General features: G+C 53.0%; 2 protein-coding genes across 2 annotated transcripts; one reads left to right on the forward strand and one right to left on the reverse strand.

Annotated features, from left to right (window-relative positions):
* Nucleotides 1-3817: 3817 nt before the first annotated feature.
* Nucleotides 3818-4291, forward strand: COL26b_005146 (uncharacterized protein; the record flags this gene model as incomplete). Its single annotated transcript, XM_053178002.1, has 1 exon — nt 3818-4291. One exon carries the CDS (start codon nt 3818-3820, stop codon nt 4289-4291), a length of 474 nt encoding a protein of 157 aa, XP_053038122.1.
* Nucleotides 4292-13621: 9330 nt separating this feature from the next.
* COL26b_005147 (uncharacterized protein) lies at nt 13622-14874 on the reverse strand (the record flags this gene model as incomplete). The annotated part of the gene is made up of 5 exons (XM_053178003.1): nt 13622-14026; nt 14082-14124; nt 14188-14277; nt 14580-14779; nt 14860-14874. The coding sequence occupies 5 exons, from the start codon at nt 14872-14874 to the stop codon at nt 13622-13624; spliced, it is 753 nt and encodes a 250-aa protein (XP_053038123.1).
* Nucleotides 14875-17458: the final 2584 nt, after the last annotated feature.

Raw genomic sequence — 17458 nt, forward strand, 5'->3', positions numbered from 1 at the left:
TGCGTGCGTACCTTGGGTTTGGATATCTTTGGGACTCTGTATTATGACATGTGTTTGCGTTCCAGACGACGTGAGGCGTACGTGGGCTGGAAGTTGGTCGGTGGAGGTCCCACGCAGATGAAACTCAAAGGGTCGTGGTAGGTCAGCGGCGGGTAAGATGCGGGGGCGGGGTAGCTGGTTCGTTCCATTCAGCGACCTGAGGGAACAGAGGTGCTGCCCAAGGCTGCACTTCCCGTCTGAAGGGGACGAGAGGGAACAACGCAGAGAGGCCACTTGCCCAATGAGTGCAGCAAGTGGCTGCTGGGCTGCGCTGGCAGAGCTGCACTTGCATAGGCTCGCGCTTACTACCGCCCAACTCGCCCTTGCACCTGCATCACCCGCTCCTGCGCGATGATGTGGTCGGCGGTGTCGACGGCGACTGGCGGTGATGCCTCATTCGCACGACACGCGACACCGCCCTTTTCTCTGGAAAAACATTTCGAACAGGCGCAACGGACCTGCAAACGCCAATCACGTCGAATGCATGGCGGTGACAGCCGTCGGTTATTCTCGTTCTCGTCTTGTCCCGACGGGGCATCCAAGGCATACTCAATCTTCGCCAATCAAGACGCCGTGTTGGGCACCGTTGATACGAGAACTGCAAATCAAGAGATTTTGGACAACCAACATGTGACCAGCTGCGGACAGACCAACATGCCTTTGGGACAGATCTTCTCAGCAAATGACAGATCGCTGTTCGGAAATCGGACACCCCGTGTCATCGGCAGCAGCAATCGACACTGATCACAGATCCGACAAACCGTTCGCTGGTCCACAGCACCAATCTAGGTCCTTCACATCCGACAAGCACCTGACTCTTTGGCCAAGGGCTTGCCGTGACAAACCTGAAGACCTCGCATGGTACGGTGTCGACTCTGGGCCCCCATCACAGGATTCGAAACATCGCCCCCGACATGGAATGTGGCCTGTCGCCTGCGACGTTGGTGCTGAGCTAGCACCAGGCCATGAGCACGGCGACGGGCAAGCGCTGCGCGGCAACGCGGCAACACCACCGCAACTAGCCATGCCTCGATATCCGAGCGCTCTGGCCTGTGGTTCTCGTTCGTTGTCAGAGAGAGGTTTGCAATAGAAACATCTGTCGACAATCAACTCAATCGCAAGCAGACCAACATGCCCTCCAAACAAGTTTAGCAAGGGCCTCCTGGCAATGTGCGCCCATTCAATTTCGGGATGCACGAGAGGTGTCTGCCGGTTGCAATCAACATGGAGGAGTTGAGCGATGTGACAACCAAGACAGAAACGATGGACAATGGTTTCAAGTTGCAATGAACGAACTCAGAGGGGGGTTTTGCGCTCTGGCGCGGAAAAGACAAATGTCTGCTAGAGCGATTTCCTACCGACTGTTGCACAACAACACAAGTGGTCCAGCTTGCTGCAGAGGAATTGCGGAAAATTGGATTGCTCATTGACGATCGCATTCAACAGACGCAGTCGGAGGGGCTTAACCGACATCGTCATCATTTTTGCGAGCCATGCAAAAGCTAATCGCCGACCCCATCGTGGCAGCTTGGCCTCATCTCGGAAGAGCACTCGGACGAGAGAACACTCCACGCTCGCAAACCCGCATCAGGCTTGACGAAGGATTCACTTTGCTGGCCCCCGGGCTAATATACGCTGTCAACTCTCAGAGTGTTGCGTAGGCCCCCTCCAGGTGGGAAATGGCAGTGGAGACCCCCATGATTGGGGTCATTTTCTCGCGCCGATTTACAGTTGCGCCGACAAGGGAACCCTCTGGAAGCAACGTCTTGAACTTTGGTTCGCCGGGATCTGGCGGTGAGATTGACGGTGCGAGGAGCAACCTGAGTGGTGTTTCAATGCTAGGACCCTGGAGCCTCTGGGGTCACACCGTGGAACCACGAAATGACCGAGCAGAAAGAGAAAGACCTGAATCGGCCGAACGATAAGGATCGTACGGCACACAGCGTCGTCATTGCAGACGAGAGCGGGAAGGGGAAAAGACGCATCGTATGGTGGGTTGTTTCTGTTGTTGTCCTCCCGCACCGTTGTTGGCGTTGATTCAGGTTTTCCTATTTTTTTCTGCTGTGTGTTCTGGATTTTGCCCGGTACGCAGCAGGATCCAAGATTAGAATGTTTAGACCGGACGATGGCATCAGCGCCAGCTAATGTCGGGCTAGAACATCTGCTTCGCCTCTTGGCTGCAAAGTTTTCCATCCGTCGACGGATAGCAAGCCCGCATCGGCGCCATGGCGGGAGGGCAGAGCGATGGCTTGACTGTTGGACTGTCTTGTTCGACTTTACAGTGTGATCCGGGACAACCCAAAAGAATGGAAACGACGTGGAAGACAATGTAAATCCCTGATTGTGCGGGCAATGATTGGCAGGCGCATTTCCCACGACAACGGCGACGGCCCCCCAACAGCAGCCACATTTGCGCCCACGTCCCGGAGGGCTCCAGACAGAGGCAATCAGCAGCACAGCATCGACTTGGGCTCTTGGCAATGGCGGCAAAGAGGATTTGATTCGACTGACTCTGCGCGTCTCTGCTCTCGAGCGAGTGAGTTCGGATGAGTTGTTTTCGGACGACATGGGCGCTGCTGTTCCTGCAGGGTGCTAGCAGGGATGGCGGGGGCGATCATCAGGGGCGCTCCAGGAACGAACCAGTGGGAGGTGCAGCCACCGCCCAGGGTCGACAAGCGCAGCTCAGTGCCGTCCCACCGAGAAGGTTTGCGCAGCCAATCACGGCGCCACTGACCCATTTTTGGACACGATCCTGAGGTGCCGTGGCCCGTCGCCCGGCTTTCACAGCTTTTTCTGGGCCTGGACACCGGGACGCCGACAGACACAAGCACACACAACAGGCACCATCCTCAGGCTTCATCTCCTGGGCTTGCCTAGGTTCTCTCACTCAGTGTCTCTGGCATCTGCTGCCTGTCGGTGTCTCCCCCAAGGCATGGACAAGGCAGGTCTACCGCCAAGCAAGACAAGCATACCGTTGGCTTTCATTGGCAAGAAAAGCAAAAGCCAAAGCCGAGAGAGGGCCCCCATCCCCCATCCCATATTCTCGTTCCACCCACAGGCCGCCCATCCATCCTAGAACCTAGATAGGTATCCTCCCTCCAGCTGCCGCATAGGCGACCAACGGGACCTCGCAGGCACAGATGCAGGTGCAGGCACAGGCAATAGGCACAGGCTCAGCTGGGCTCAGGCACAGACAGCCCAGAGGGACGTGGACAGTGGGCACGCCATCCAAAGTCGACCCAACCCAGCGCTGGCAAATTTTCCGCCGCCAGCCCATGCTCTGTCCGCGCTTATGTGCGTGTGCTTATTGTCGTGGATGGGAGATGGCGGATGGGGGTGAAGTGGGTGGTTCCCTAGCCTGCCCTGGGTGGTGGTGTTGGTGGTGGGTGGTGGGTGGTAGCCGTCCAGTACCTGCAGTCACGTCGTCCACAGGCCGCTTCGATAAAAAGAGAAATACCTCGCCTGCCCCCTCCCACACGCCTTACACGGTTTTTGCTTCCTCACCGTTGTTGCTCTCTTTACCATCGCGTCCGGTGCCCACACTCTCTTGACATCTGCTCTTCGTCATCGTGCCTTCTTTGCACATCACTCTCTTTTCAAACATATCTATCGACAAGACAGCATCGTCACGTCAATTCCTTGACACTGCATTCCTTTCGGCCCACGCCTGCACGCACGACTCTCAATTCGGTGGAGAATCACTCTTGGTCATACATCGACTTGTACCAGCACTTAAATTATCAGCGACTCTTCGTCTTCATCCTCCAAATCATTCAAAATGCGTTTCACCAGCATCTTCGCCCTCATGGCCGCGTCCGTCGCCGTCGCGCAGACCTCCGCCGACGAGACCACCACTACCATGACCGCCACCACCACCAAGACCGTCACCATCACCAAGTGCAACCCGACAAACACTGCCTGCCCCCTGTACACCCCGACCACGACGATCCTGCCCACCATCAACTCGACCACCAGCGTCGTCGTTCCCTCCACCACCTCTACCTCATCCTCCACCTCCTCGAGCCGCTTCTACGCTGCCTCCAACTCTACCACCTACGGCCCGACCGCCACTGCTCCCTGGACCACCAAGTCTTCCGTCACTGCCATCAAGACGTCGGCCGACTCTGGCGTTGCTCCTTCCTCCGGCGCCCCCGCTACGACTTCCGCCCCCGCCAGCGCTGGTAACGGTCTTTTCGTCCAGAGCGGTCTGCTGGCTGCTGTTGTCGGCCTTGCTGCCATCGCTCTCAACTAAGCGCGTCGCCACACTCATCCAACATGACATGAGTACCGGAACTTATTGACTCCTTTGTTACCTTTACTTAATTCGATTCTACCGATACCACCATTTATTCTACGGGGATAGGCTGATTGGAGAACTTTATAAATCTTAACAACTACTATGGGTGTTATATCTATCGGAGAGCGTTTTGGAGCCTTGGCTACCGGATGGCCTTCACTTCTGGCCGTAAACTTATTGTTTGGGCAGTAGGACGGGTTGGAGGAGAGTTGATACCTAGTCGGAGTTGCCCGCATACATACCCCTATATGGTGCACATACTCTTTATTTGAATGACACGATCATGAAATGACCTCACTCTGGATGCTTCACTGCCACTGGCATGCGATTCGTTTGTGAATGACGCACAATGGCCGCTTCAATACATGATCTCCATCGAGGAACTTGGACGACTCAGATCTGCTATGGACGTTTCACAAGCACCTCACTTGAATCTGCCTTGCCCCGAATTCCTCTCAACAAAGCCAATGTCTCTGACTTACATCTCGTCTGACAGCCTGACAGCCTGACAGCGCATCAGTGGTAGTGCGCCTGCACCTTTGAAATGAAGTATGCCTGCTTTATATAAGATGATTCACCTTGAGGGAAATGGCAAGTAAGGAGGCATGCGGTCTCGTATGGAAGAGAGCCAAGACAGCATTAGCCTAATGTAACACAGCTCCTGCCCACCGTTGGGACTTGAAAACGGCGGCCTCGACCAATGGCGTCTTTCCAAAAGGCCTCTTTGGTTCGATGGCTGTTTCCACGCACTGATTCGCCCACGTGGTTGCCTTACTAAAGGAACGGGCCGCTGGTTAGGTCTCGTCAACAAAGACATTCAACGTCGCCTCCCCATTTCTACAGATCCGCCATCTTTCTCTCTGACATTGACCTCTCACAGAAACCTCTTGCTACAGTAGGACATGGCTGGACTTCATGTTGTTCAACTTTGAATTCTGCACCGAACAAGGATGCCACAACGCCGCCTCGGGTTCCGACGGTTATGCGCCAATCGAGCATCATCAATACGCACGATCCCGGCAGCTTGCATCCCTGCATCGATCGCTTCGATTGGCACCGAATAGCAGTTTACGCTTCACCTGCGCTGCGCTGCGCCCATCGACCTCCTGCACAGGTCAAACTTCAAAAGACGAGAGCACTCGAGCACAGGAATGAATTAATCTACGCGGTGTACAGTACCCAAATCCGAGACCTTTTTTCCTCCCCATTCCAGCTCTATCCGGCGCGTTGAACCCCGCGAAACAAAAGCAACCCCTCCAAGGCAAAGAACTCCAAACCCGCTGCGCCTATTACAGATTATGCTTTGGGCCGCGTCGATATGAATGCAGACGCAGCCTTCGGTTCCCTTCCGAACTGCGTGGGTCTGTTGCTTGCCGGCCTTTCGCATCAACTTGAAACCATTTCCTTGCTTCGAAAGCAGTCCTGATGAAGATTGTATTGAGGACTGCCAGCGTGGCGATGCGGTCGGTCAGTGGGTGAGACGCGGGGATCACTCGAGTCTGTGGCCACAAGGGGCATGGCCAAATGACGGCTTCGCGTTCGCTCTGTCCCAACCACTGCTCCACGCCGTCCTCCTTTTTTATGCGTTGCGCGCCGATCTTTCAGCAATTCCCCTGCGCACAACGGTCGCATAGCGTCTTGTCCGCCGGTATACGCTCCTCACAACCGCATACGGCCTTGTGATCACATTGCTTCATCGACATATTATTCGTTTGTGGCTTGGCGTGGGAGCAGGTGCTGCTATTGGAAGGAGAGTCGATCATGATTTCGGTGGTGGCGTTCGTCGGATATCTTTCTCAACATAAACCTTGAACAAGGTTAGGACGACTTCTTTCGCGCGGTCCGGTCGTTTGAATAGCGTTCACGGCTCGGCCCGCTGAAACTGTTCTGACGGAGAAACCGGGGCTGCCAAGTTTCGAGAAGGGACGACGCAGACAGAGGGCGCCCAAGGTGGACGGGTGTACGGTGGGCTTTGCTGGTAGCACGACAAGCAAGGTCTCTTGAGGTCGGGCAGGTCCGGTTTTCGAAGGGGGTCTTCTTCGCACGAGGTGTCGGTAACGGCTCAGTCTTTCGATTGTCAGCTCCATCGTTCCAGAAGGGATGGGACTCGTACGCTTATATACGTTTTGCCTGCCAGCACCGCACACACACACACACAGCCGTCCTCTCGCGCTTGCGCACAAACGCACACAAGCTCACTTACATCTGACAATCGACCCGCGTTCGTATGCGGGCTACGAGACGCGGAGGAGCCATGCAGGGTGGCACCGAACCTACATAACCTGCTTCGTCGAATCCCGCCCTCGTCGCCTCTCAAATTTTCTGTCTTGCCGGGGCTGTGGCAGTGCGCCCCTTGCCTGGGCCAACCGGCTTTTGCCTATTGTGCAGTTTGTACTTACGCTGACCCAATACTGCAGGATGATACGTTTGATGCTAAATCATCATCCGGTCTGCGTGATGTTTCCTTCTCGTCTGGTCTTTCAGTTTCCTAAAGTCATCCTGCTTCGGGACCGGCCTCTTCCTCCGGCAGGAAAGACTTTGGGCACCCTGTTGGCCAGGATGGTGCGAGGTCTGACTTGGCAACACGGCAAGCTTACGGGTTCAGGACTAGGACCTGACTCTTGATGCCGTCCGCTCTGCAGAACATGGCTGATTCACCCCTCTCACCCCTCTCTCTCCTCTCCTGCTTCACCAATGCGCCTGGACCAACTCGCTTCGACATTACTCCGTCGCACTGAATCAAGAAGGTTCACTGTCATCTTCATGCTCTCCCCCACGTATTGCAACCTATATCACCCGTCCATGTTGAGCATCTGACAATTGCCATCCTCCTCGACAAGACAGGACCAGACCAAAGTATGGCCTGTTCTGGCGCAATATCGACTCGAAATTTTTTGATGAGGTGCATTAGTGGATCAGGAAACGGGTACCTGACCGAACCATTCCCACTCCGGTGCGCAGCGTGTGGAAACCCTGCCATATCCGACGTGATATGGCCGGGGGACGGTTTGCAGATTTGAGAACGAGTCCATTTGTGTCGACAAGGGCTTGTTGAATCTCGACTCCTTTTCACCTGCAGTACGCGAGGTCAATCCGCTCTCGGGGCAGCGCCAACAAAACCGCTCAACAGCAAACCGGGCGACCGGCTTTGACTATCCGGCGAAGCTATATTCACTTGCATTCAACAGCTGTGCGTTACGGGAGTGAGACAGGCCGTTGGGTTTGTTATCTACCGACCAATGGCTTGACAGAATAAGAAACCCGAGGAGAATCTGACAGAAACCAGATCCGGGGACGCGCGATTAGGCTGAGGATGTTGTGCAGATGGAGTCCCTCTGTACGGCCGAAAGAGACGGTGGAATGACATGCTGAGAACGACTTGCGCGGCACCCCGGCTTTCTGGGGCAAACCAGTCCACTCTTCCAGAAAAGACTTTCCCGCTTGAGGCTATCCCTGAGGGCCGGTGCCCAGGCCTACTGTTCCTTCGACCTTGCCGGGGTCAGGGGTCAGGTGTCAGTTTTCAACTTCGAGCGCCGGACACACTGCATCAGCATGCTTGAACTTTGCATTGGGGGGGGGGGGATTTGCCGGGTGAGCCATTACCACCTTCTCGCACAATCGGCGCTCCTTGACATGGTTTCTTCTTCTACCGAATCACTTTGAACGGAAAACGCATCGGCTGCATCGTGCGTCACGGAACATCTTCCCGTCCACACAAGGCTCTCGTCGCTGCTCGGCAGCCCCCACCAAGGAACCATGTCACCGGGATCCTTTCTGAGCCAGTCGACACGGCCCGGGGAGCTTGGTGGGATGTCCCGCGGAGGAGGGCCATTGGCTGGACATAATCTCGCATGCCCGTCACCTGCCTTGTGCATCCTGTGTGCTGTGCATTTCCCTCGCTTGTGAACATCCGGGACAGAGGGGTGGCCCATGAGCCCGCGAAGATGGGGATCTTCGAGATCCCCTTCTGCCGCTTGACAAGTCAAATTCTACAAGCCGTCAGCAACGTTTCCTCCCTCCTTCTGCCAGAGCCAAGTCCGGCGTCCGATACCTGCATTCGTTGTGCGTGTCGGTCATTTCTCTTCTCGCCTTTTTGCAGTTATTTTGGGCAAAGGTTTTGCCGCGGCACGCGAGGTATTTCTCGTTGAGGCGGGGGAGGAGGGCTTTTGTTTGCCCCTCCCCCCCGGACGTGAAACGAAACGGGGGCTTCCTGGCTCCATGTGCAGTCTTTTTGAGAGCTGTGCGGGAAAACAACGTGGCAGCACCCGGATGCGCCGCTGTCAACTGTGAGATGCGACGAGCCTTCAGCTATGCCGTCTACTGCCATGTGGCCCTTTGGGATTCTCTAGTCTGCTTTTGCCCATAGGTTGTGGGCGTTTTCTCCTTCTGGATGCATGCGCCGAGGTATGCACAAAACACAGCGGCACTGCGCGGGTGGTTTTTGAAACGTAAGAAAGGCGGACCCGCGTTCCCCGGGAGGGGCATTAGCAATGTAAGATTTAGGGAAATGCCCGTTTTGGGACTTTGAATACTGGGCCGGCATCGTGAGATGTTTGGTTCGGCATGCAGGATTTGTGGTGTCCGACGTTTTGGGAGGTCGCTCAGGGGTGGGTGGATGAGAGATGTTCATTTTGAGGGGTTGGCAAGGTGCAAGGGGGTTTGTATGGCTCACGATTTCGCTTGTTGGTGGCTCTGATGAAGTTTGGGTATTGTAGGAAGGGTTTGGGTCAAGTCTGGTTTTCTGGATTATTGCTTCTTGTACTGAAGTGCAGGCTTATCGAAGCAACCTGCGCGTGCTTAGTATGTGTTGTGAATGGCACAGAAACTTGGCAAGATGTCTAATGTTCTTCATGCTCGACAAGACGCCTAGACTAATTTAACTGCATTAGATAAATATGACATCAACGAGGCGGTGGTGGTCGTCTTCAAATCAAAGGTTTCCGTCGCCGAGCGAAAAATGAACTCGAGGAAGGGTATCTTCCGTGGACATCAAGTATACCGCCGTTCCCTCAAGGTGTATGACCATGTCGCATATGTAACGTGGCTTTCGATGTTGGCAACTGAGGGGTTGCGTATTCCTAAAGGATACGCTCGCGACGTGGACGACAAAAGATGACGGTAGTTGTCTGGATGCTATCATGCTTTGTGTGGCGCTGATGATATTTTCCTGCAGGCTTGTCAGTTGATATCCCATCCGCTTGATGCTATTCCTCTGGCAATTCTCATGTTAGACATCAAAAGGATCGATTGGTCTGGCAAGCGATTTGAACGGCCCTTGTGGGGAGGTTTTATACCAGCTACGGAAGGGGAGGCTCTCTATCAGCATGAGAGTGTGTCGTAGTGTTGGAGGTGTATGTATATATGCAACTGGCTTTTTGGTTACTGTGTTTCTGTCTTAGCAGCAATGCACCAGAGCTCCGGTGGCCCAGGTTTCCACTGAGAAATCTTACAAGGCTTCATCTTTTGGAAGAGTATCCACAATATAGCTAGCCCAGTGATACATATTAACATGCTTCGAGCAAGATATTGAGGCTTAGTGTACTTCTTAGAATACATCTGAAGTAATGAGGGAAGCTGACGAGAAGAAGTTACCGAAGGTTTCTTCCTCAGGGCACTGGCTTTGGCTTGACACGTGCTGTGATGTAGGAAGTATGTTGACGAAACGGTCAGGCCGTCTTGTACAAGACAATGATCATGCGTAAAGAATGGCAAGAACACCAGCGATCCTGGCCAGGCAATTTTAGGTAATGTCAATGGTCCTGAATACATCATATCAAAGTGCGTTCGATGATATGCTGCCGCTTCCTAGGGCTGGCTTGTAAAGTTGTCTTGCACTGCAAGGGTTTGTGCAAAACACAATCCGTACAATACGCTGATAGTCTGTTCTCAAGTCTAGAAAATATACAGACGTTCTGTTGCGGATAGAAGACCGCATTTGTGTAAGTACGGCACATGATATCGTTGCAAGAAACTCTTACCGTCGTTTAGGTGGTAGAACAAATGGATATATCCAGGAAGACGGAAAAGAAGAACGGCAGGGCTGCTCGGATGCGCTGGTGTAAAATTCGGTTCGCGTCGTGGTAACTTCCATGGATGGTTCTTGTAAGAAATGCAATCTTCCTGCGAAAGAAGGCACCACGACGCGCTCATTGTTGCTGGTGGTTGGAAATGAAGCTCATCGCTGTGAAGATATTTAAGTCTTTCATATTGGAAGGTTTATCCCCCGTCGGGTCCAATGTCGGGGGCTGGACTGCGTCGACACATACCGGTTGGAGCTCGAGAGTATCCCAAACCAGTTCCGCGCAAGGTATATTTTAGGCATGCTTGATGTCCAAGTTCTTCGCGCAAGATGGCAATTACAACGTGTCGCCATGATGTTGCCAACGCGTCGTATGCACGTTGGACATGCTAATTTGACACCCCACTAGTAGTCAAAGAACCAATGAAGAAAACAGTAGCCTGAGTTGAAACTGATTCTAAGCTAGGCGCAATGCACAAAGAATAATTTGGAATCGGTTGCGATGACAATAGACCGGCAATGGAGTCGTTGGAAAGTGATAAGTTCGGCGCGAAATGGAACCGCTTGTAGTTAGGAAGGAGGGTCATGTGGCTCACCAGTCTGCCTCGCGTCTCTCCGAAGATCAGTCTCGGCTTGCCCATGGTTTTGGCATCAAGTCCTGGAACTCACTGGCCTTTCGCTTGTGGCGTATTCGAGTGGAGAATACTACGGACAACGATGACAAGACAATCTCTAGTACTCCTACTGGTAGTGATCGGACTCCCGCCAGGCGTGACGTCGCAAAGTAGAGTTTGGATTAACAGTTGAGACCCAGATATTATAGCATAGGTCTCCACCAAACGCCGCAACATTGCGGTGTGGTCTTGTTGAGGCAGCTGTGGTAAGATATTAATAGGAAAATGCGGCGGGAAAAAAGATGCCTGGGGCTGCACTTAGAAGCAGCGAAGAATCGAAAACGAGACATGGGGAGTATATTCGTCCAGGCCCTCCTGTACTCCGACGTACAAATCTCTGGGTCTTGGGCCATACACAAGTAACTGCTGACTTCCTAGTACTTAAGATCTTGGCTGGACGGCCTCAGTAATCGATAGACCAAGGATTGGTGTGCTCCCGGGAGTTCTGTTCAGCCAATAGCTGCGATCATCAACACTCCATTGCGCAAGATTAACATGCCGTTATGCGGTCTTCGTCTGGACGATGCCCTGCTTCACAACGTTGCCTGTCTGTTTCTGCTATTTCTTGTTTCCGTCGTATTCACAAACTTGTTCGGGTGTACTGCACCGTGAAAAATCAACCGGTCTATAAATCTGTTTATATACTAGCTTCTAGATAACTATGTCATGAAAGTTCCAGAAGAAAATTCTACTGGTCTCAGTAAACGTAAGGTGACGTGTTCGATCATTGTCGTTGAGAAAGCCAGGCTACGGGCTCTGCTCTAATACATAAACTCTGACATAACATCCCGAAGACAAGAACTTCAAATCTGCCCACATTTGAAGAGAATCAGCTGCTTTCCAGGCGGAAACAATTCGGTCGGCACCGTAAACCCCAGAACGGAATACCGAGAGACCCCATGGTCGATCATGTCTGCAGGTTCCCAGAGCAACGACGCACCCGGCGGCTATTGCACCTCTGCTTTTCATCTTTATTAGAGAAGGTTTATTCGAGGGTGGTGAAGTCACCTCAAAACTTAGTACATGTAACCGAATGAGACGTAGCACTCAAATCTCTCAGCGCTACAGTACACAGTGAGTTCATGGATAATGCCCACAAGCCAAGAAGCCAGGAGAAATAGAGCACACCCGTCAGCCAGTCTACGGTCATCCTGCCTTGAATCATTTCCGCCCGTCAACGATTCCGTGGGAATACCACAACGATCCCAGAATACACGACGCAGAGAGCAGTCCTTTCCCCCTCCTTCTGTCCCATAGGTCGATCAGTACCTTAGAATCATGAATCTTTAGGAACGCAAGACAAGTTTACCCATCTGGTACAAAGCGCTGTTATTGAAAGACAAGTTGGAACAGCCACGACTCCCTTCTATTATATCAAATACAGAGAGTTCGTATTGAGTTCGCAGACTCTCCGCCACTGTAGCTCCGCGTCATCGTGCCAAAGCCATGGAAGCGGTGCAGCGTCGTAACTACAAGCTCAAACGCAAGACTCTTTTTCGAGCCAGATCTTGCTACTTTAAAAATCTGTGGTGGTCTTATCAGTATTCTAAACCCACAGAAAAATCTAACTTCTGGGAAATTGTTGAATAACAGGCGGAAAGATTCATTGAATCCTCGACCGAGTTCAAACTCAAATGGCAGGAAAACGCCTCATGAAAGAAGAAGACTCATTCTATCACCGTCCATCGTAGTCTTCTGATTATTGCATAGTAAAGGTATTCAGGCTGTGATGACGAGATTCAGATGAATCTGCCTCTCTGGATATTCATCGAAACAATCCTATACTCGAGAAACATCTTGAGGAGCACATCTGGAAGGAAATGACCTCCCAGTTGATTGTTGTCCTTCAAGTGAAATGGAATTTACAACGCGTGACTTTATACAACAATGTGAGCCCGTCAATGCGCGAAACCTGCAGGAAAAGCCAAGTCCAAAATTCTGCTGCGACTGACGTTGGTCAACAGTCACGAACATGCCATGCGGCGCCCATTATCAGAAGGCTATAAGAAAGCGGTGGCACATGTATGTATTACTCCAGAAAAGCAATGCTTCCCGTATTCGCTTTGGGTCACGCGCGCGTCCTCAAGGATTACATCCTTGGTAGAAGCCTTCATCCCTGAAAGGCATCTCCTAGAGAGTTGCTTCATAATACTCCTTCTTCATCATTGCCCCTGCTTCTAACGTATTCATATATTTTTTCTTTACGTAGCAGACAATGGCTGTCTATGATTTCCGTGGTGAATTAGTTACCAATTCCATTGTTGACCGAGGAAATGACTTCTTGTTCAACAACAACTCGGGTTGTCGTCACACGTTATTCTTGGCTGTCCTCGAGTCAGGTAGCGCGGCTACGAGGCATTTATATCTGCTGAGCCTATGTGTAGACGAAAGTTCATGAGCGTTCAATCGCGACACGCAGCAGTGGTGTCTGGAGGTCTGTCTATATCTGGGAGCTGTTGGCAATATATCACAGCCACCCAGTTCCAGCTTCAGAATCAAAGTTGATGAATTAGGATTAATGAATTAAAGGGGATATTTTCAAGTTGCAACCAAACAACGCTCGCTCAGACAAAATATCACCCAAAGTAACCCTCAGGCACTTTCCTCGTCAACAGATAACCTCCGACCCTCACCCCTCGCCCCGCCCTTAGACGTGCCATACATCTCAATATCATCGTTCATCCTACTCCTCGCCGGCGAGGAGCCCCACGTGGATGATTCTCCGCCGCCGCCAGTAGCCTCGCTGAAGGCGGCCGTCGTCGCCACTGATCTCTTTGTCACGGCGCTCGCGCCGCTGGCCGACTCGTGCGGTCCCGGCGTTGCGCTGGCGCCGCTGCCGGGGAAGAAAAAGCGCCACCACATGCGGAAGGTGGGCATGCACAGCGGCAGGTTGCCCACGAGCATGGCTGTGGAGACCTCGCGGACGCACCAGAGGAACCAGATAGGGGCGGTCTGGTTTGTGAAGACGCTTACTTTCGTTAGGATCGCAGCGAGCATCTAGCTTTTGTTAGAGAAACAGGTCAGAGAGGGCAGTCATTTACTGGGCGCTTACGACGAAGATGCCCAGGCTGAATAGGCAGACGAGCAGTATCTTTCTGTTGAAGAACAAATGGTCAGTTCGTTCGAATCACTGGGTGGGCGAGGGGCGTGATGCTTACTTCCCAATCTTCATGTTCAACCTGCTGATCAAGACGACGGGAATGATCAGAAGGATGAGATCCGTGGAGAGGTTCAATGACAACTGCAGGCTGTTGTAGTGAAGCCAGGTCAGGCACTCCACTGATCGCATATCGTTAGAACAACCGACATCTAGGGACCAAACGATGACCACGACTCACTGTTATCCGGCTCCAACACGAGGTAACCCGAGAACGGCCGGCACCATCCTCCGTACAAAGCGACGATGACTGCGACGTATGCCAAGGCAACATATGCCGAAACAAGCACCCACATCCTGCGATGATGACAGAAGAGACTGTGTGTCCCCGGGGCCATTGTCAGCCATCCTGGTCCATGAAAAAATCTGAACGAACGGGAGGAGCCCACGTACGTCAAGCGGTGGTATAATAACAGAATGCAGCATTTGTTGCCCCAAAGAGTCGTCTGCATGGACGTCTCTGCGAGGATGTTGAGAATCCCGAGCTTGCGACCCACGACGAAGTTATCCTCGGCAGTGATGTTGTCAAGGTCGACGTCCGATACGATCTCGAAGTATAGGAACAGCGCGACGATTGCAGTTGTGTATGTGATCTAACATGTTTTCAGAGTCAGCCGGGGGTTTTGTCACTCGGGAGAAAAATGATTAGGAGAGCACACGATGGGGAACGTACGCTGAGGAGCAACATCAAGATATCATCTGGCGGGATTTCCTTGATAAATTTGCGCTTTCTTACAATATACTGCGATGTGCTTTTCGTCCAAAGGTCAGTTCATCGTCAAATTGAGACCAGATAGTGAAGTCGGACGAACAATCGGATGACAACCGCTGTCATGGCCAAACAGTACCAGACCCAGCACTCCGCCGTCATCTCCACCGGGTTTCCCATATTCGTGACAGGATGCAACCACGCCGAGCCAAACCGAACCGTTCTTCGTATACTCGATTCGATGTTGGCGTCGATGCCGTTGACCCCGAGATCTACCATTGGTGTCCGTCAAGAGCGTTCATCGGAAGTTGTGACTCCAGCATTCAATTGCGACGATGCGCCCCGACGGCATGAGAGGGGTCCATAGAATTATAAGACTCGAAAGGAATTTGAGCTGGCCGCCGACTAGTTCTAGGCTCGGCAGTCCCTGGCCGCATCCGGCAGGCTGCCCGCCGAGTGCCAGGCAAGCCAGAACGACTCGAGGGATGGACGGGCACTTGCCCCTAACGACACAAAGGCCTGTAAGCTCGGATCGTAACCTAGAAGCCACCCGCGCAATGCCATGCCGTCGTTTTGGAGGGGGTATGCGATAGCTGGAGCTATCTGTCGCCAACATTTGCGTGTGGGCGCGAGACAAACGGCGACGAAGAGAGGCCCGGCGGCTCGGTCGAGGCTGATCATCACCAACTTTGCGCCGGAAACAGCCAACGCCCATATCGACATGGCTTTGAGGCGTAGCACTAGCTACTCATGGGATAGCTTTCCGGGGACTGACTTTCGCCTCTTTCCTCTCTTCTCTGACTCTTGGGTTGCCCTCGTGCACAACATGCTCGCAAGACAAGGGATATCATCGAATACCGACCCGATGGCCGTTTACCCAGGAGGGTGGTTGAGACAAATCAACCGCCGAAAGCAGGCGCAGTTTTGATTCCAGCCTCACTTTCGGAATTGACGCCGCCTCCACGAAACAGTAATCACAAATAAGGCCTGGAACACAGACGGAGAGGCAATTGCCCGTTACTCCGTCTTCTTCTAATTGTTGCCCGCCTGGGCATATTCGATGAGCCTCACAGCTGAAGGCCTGCTGGTTCTGCACTCTCAGAAGGCGGAAAGGGCGAATGATAGGACACCAACACAACGATAGCAGCGATCCGTTTACAGTTCATAGACTGCTTTATTGTGCCAGAGGCATGCTGCGTTGGCCAGGTTGAACTTGGACACATGAGGTTATTTCTCGGTGAACTGCGGCTGTGATGGATGAAGTCAGAGCCTTGCCCCCCGCAGCTTCCCGCTCTGCAGCCGCTGGCACATTCCGCGCGGGGGCCATGCAGCCAAAGATGGCGGCACCGGTTGCAAAGTCGACGCAGGACGGGAGCACCAATTAGTGGGCAATTAGGGTAATTACAGCGCCCGCTCGGTTCAGCGTGGGACTTCTTTTCTTGGAACCCATTGCAGCTGGCAGTAATAGGTGTAGTCGGCCGCAATGTGATTCGTTCGCATATCCTGCGGGTGAGATTGGATCGAGTACATAGGAAAACCAACTGGAACGGCGGGGATTGGTGTGCTGAAGTTCGCAGATCGTCCTGAACGGATGCCTGTGGGGGAACGCTGCCAAGGACGTCCTTCCTACAGGCCAGGTGACGGCGAATCGGCTGTCTTGCACAGATGACTAGGCCTCGAGCAGGGTGGTGGGCATCTCGTTGTTCGATGCCGGGTCGCAATGTTGAGACCTTGAACCCGCACAAGAGTGTCGCATCGTTGTTCGACCAGCCTTTGGCGCGCGACCCGTTTGCCTGCGAACAGCGTGAGAAAGCGTCGACAAAAGTCATCCGGAGCTTTCTCACCTGAGGGAGTCTGGGTGACGACGACAAGGCTCGGAGAAAATGGTAGCCGTGGGCGACTAGGTAGGTATTTGATTATGGTTAAGTGGGTTCGACCTAGAGATGGATGGAGGCTCTTGTCTGACGAGTTGAGCGGAATTTCGACAGCCGCGCTAAAACGATCTGGATGTACGGTCTTCATTGTTGCTTCTTTTGCGTTTCCGCGGTTCCGTGCCTTGAGGTCGGCGTTCGGATATGTTCGCCGACAAAGATCGACATTGTTTGTCTGCTGCCATGCCGAAGATGACGTCTGGAAGTTGACCTGGTGGATGCAAATGACGGAGGTGAACTGCAGGGAATGTCGGCCGTGTCCTAAAAATGGTATAATTTCTGCGGAGGGACGCAACTTTCAGGAGTCCAGAGATGCGAGGTTGAGACGAGGTTGACTGTCGAACTGCAGCTGCAGAGGTAATGACATAATTCTCAATCTTCAAATGGCCTGGCTGAAGACGTGATGAAGTTCGGACCACTTGCAGCGGGTGCAGTAAGCTTTCAGCGCAGGCTTGATTGACCTCGAGGTTCGAGACGTGCAGGCACCGCAGTACGTACCGACTCGGGTTGGACAGACCGACAGGCAACCTAGCAGGGGGCTCTGGACCCCCCGCCTTGAGCATCGAACCCCCACGAGTGTCGCACGCACGTGAAGGAGCCCTGCGGTTTTGTTCTAGAACTGCGTTACCTAA

Source organism: Colletotrichum chrysophilum (assembly GCF_026319265.1).
Source record: "Colletotrichum chrysophilum strain AFK26 chromosome Unknown scaffold_33, whole genome shotgun sequence".
NCBI lineage: Eukaryota > Fungi > Ascomycota > Sordariomycetes > Glomerellales > Glomerellaceae > Colletotrichum > Colletotrichum chrysophilum.